The following is a 2537-nucleotide window of genomic DNA, read 5'->3' as shown; positions in this document are numbered from 1 at the left end:
GGAGGTCACACCTCCAGGAGGTCTGTGAGCCAATGGTAACTTAAACTTTCGGAGGGAAAGTTTACGATCCTTTGTCTTTGAACATGGTATTTTGCATATGTAACTGGATTGGGTGTTGATGCAAAGACTATTATAAATACTTATAATACAATTTTTTTGCATAGGTATCAATCTATAATACACACTATCATTTAGATAATCAAAATACTATTTCGTACATACCAAAAAATGGTATAGGTGAAGCTACATTAATTAATAGTTCTATCATAAAGCATGCATAAAACAGTATACAATACAAAAGACAATATACAAAAACAGCAATAATATACACAATGGCTTGGGGATATGCATGTTCATTCATAGAAAGGTTTGTATATGAATTAATGAAAGAAGTCCTTTTCTATGGGCAGTATGAGTCTGTTTCAAAGTGAATTAAGTGAGAAGGAGTCTCTCTCTACATTCCATTAGGTCGTAAAGTTTATATAGTTACTGTAGAAACCATTGCTCAGTTGTAGCTGATTCCATTAAAACAAAGAGACAGACATAAGGGCATTGCAGTGCATTTGTCTTTTACGCTCTTTTCTTCAGCTATGGTCTCTCACATTTACAGTAAATACATTCACATACCTCCATCTAGTGGCTAGACATATTCAATTCCTTTTGCAACAGTTACTGTGGTAACCAGATGTCTATTCTGTCCATTTCAGTTATTTGCATTCGGGGGAGGGTCACATAGACCCTCATGATTGGCTTGTTGGGTGTGGGTTGTTGGATTATTTGTTAGATATAACAAATAATGATGTGTCTGATTTTTCCAGCCATTACAGTGTGTTGCAGCATTATTGTTGGGTCTGAAATAAAGCATTGACCTAGAAAAAGTTTGTTTGCAAAGCTTATGTTGTGAGATGTACTGTTCATTCGTTTGTAAACCAGTCACAATTGACCAAAAAGACAAATAATGTCCTACTTATAAGGAAAATATCACATAGAATGTTTCAAAATGTAATAATAATCAGATAATAATCAAACTTTTCTGAAAACAAACTTCTTAATGATGGTCAAAAGCTGCAATGAATGGGTAAGTGTTTGATGCATTACTTTTGAGATGCTCTTGTGTGAGCATATTTAATCTTTCTGGAAATCTATTCTTAAAATTATTCACACATGTTTCTGCAGACATGCACTGTGACAATGTAGCATTTTGTTTTGTTTTTCAGTTGTCACAAATGGTTTACCTTAAATCTCAAATAGTGTATGTAATATAAAGAAATAGGGAGTGTTTCTCGTGTTCCTAAAAAGAAGATGAGGACTTATTTTAGTTGGCAACCTTACTATAGATGTTGTGTGGATTAATTATTATATTAATATAGTTTTATGTTAATTAATGTTTTAATGAAGTTATGGAGCTGACCCTGGTAAGATTTTTTAAAAATTAAATCTGGTTTAATAAGTGTTAGTTTTAAAAGCATAGTAAAACCTGTTCTCTCTCTGGCTTGCCCTGCAGTGCTGTCCACACTAGTGCTAGCTGTGAGAAAGTACAAGACATTACGGCAGGAGAAAATGGCAACACAAGAGTTGGAAACAGTGGAGTTCTCAGATAAAATCTTGAGTTTTGCCATCCCAGAGACAGAGTCCACCCAAACAGTTCCTCTCCGGCACCCACGTCGGCGAGAGCGCAAGCTCTGTCGGGAGGAGGTCACCACCAGTATCCGCATGTCTCTGCGTCAGTCTCACCTCATTGGCCCAGAAGACACAGTCTTTCAACAGTTTATCATGGACCGGCTGGCTGAGGCAGATGAAGACCCATACCTTCCACCCTTTGACTGTCTGCACACATATGCCTTTGAAGGGACAGGGTCTGTAACGGGCTCACTCAGCTCACTGGAGTCTACCATATTTGACCCTTGCATGAGTCAAACTCATGATGCGGGGCCGCATCTCCTGCCACTGTCACCCTGGCTGGGAGCAGCAGCTGACGAGACCTCATTCTGACCTGAGAATAACAAAAGGATTCTAACGTTTTTTTTTAACATACCTACCAATACTGGAGTGACTGAACTGAAGTTTTTTAGGGGTCAAAACAAAGTAGGTTCTTGAACCTTATTCTTCTTCTTCTGCTACTACTACTACTACTTCTAAAACATTTTGGGAATCAGAGAATGTATATTGCAGAGCCCCTAAACTTCGTATGATGGCCCTGTATAGCACCAACATTCAGGTTTACATACACATGTCCATCTTTGGGTAAAGGTATAATAGTAATCAAATTTAAATTTTCGTTAATAATTCTGAAACTGTGTATAATGATAATGATGTTTTGCCTCTGATTCCTTGAGGTCTCCTGAACCTGTTGGTGATATACTGTTCCATTCTGTTTACAATTTTTTGAACATTTTAAATGTTCTCTCTCTTTTCCACCTAGTTCATACATAATTGCTGTGTGTAATCTGCAAACCCTCTTGACGATACATTATTAAAATAATTTAGATTATTGTTTAGAAAATTAAGAATATATTTTGGGTGTGGCTAATGAGGAG

General features: G+C 36.8%; 1 protein-coding gene across 1 annotated transcript; it reads left to right on the top strand.

Moving 5' to 3' along the window:
• Window positions 1–979: 979 nt before the first annotated feature.
• LOC107561963 (cadherin-19-like) lies at window positions 980–2537 on the top strand. Its single transcript, XM_016246520.1, has 2 exons — window positions 980–1078; window positions 1505–2537. The coding sequence occupies exons 1-2, from the start codon at window positions 1075–1077 to the stop codon at window positions 1990–1992; spliced, it is 492 nt and encodes a 163-aa protein (XP_016102006.1). The 5' UTR covers window positions 980–1074; the 3' UTR covers window positions 1993–2537.

This window comes from Sinocyclocheilus grahami, unplaced genomic scaffold (assembly GCF_001515645.1).
Source record: "Sinocyclocheilus grahami isolate Dianchi unplaced genomic scaffold, SAMN03320097.WGS_v1.1 scaffold800.1, whole genome shotgun sequence".
Taxonomy (NCBI): domain Eukaryota; kingdom Metazoa; phylum Chordata; class Actinopteri; order Cypriniformes; family Cyprinidae; genus Sinocyclocheilus; species Sinocyclocheilus grahami.
This window is presented reverse-complemented; position numbering and strand designations above follow the sequence as displayed.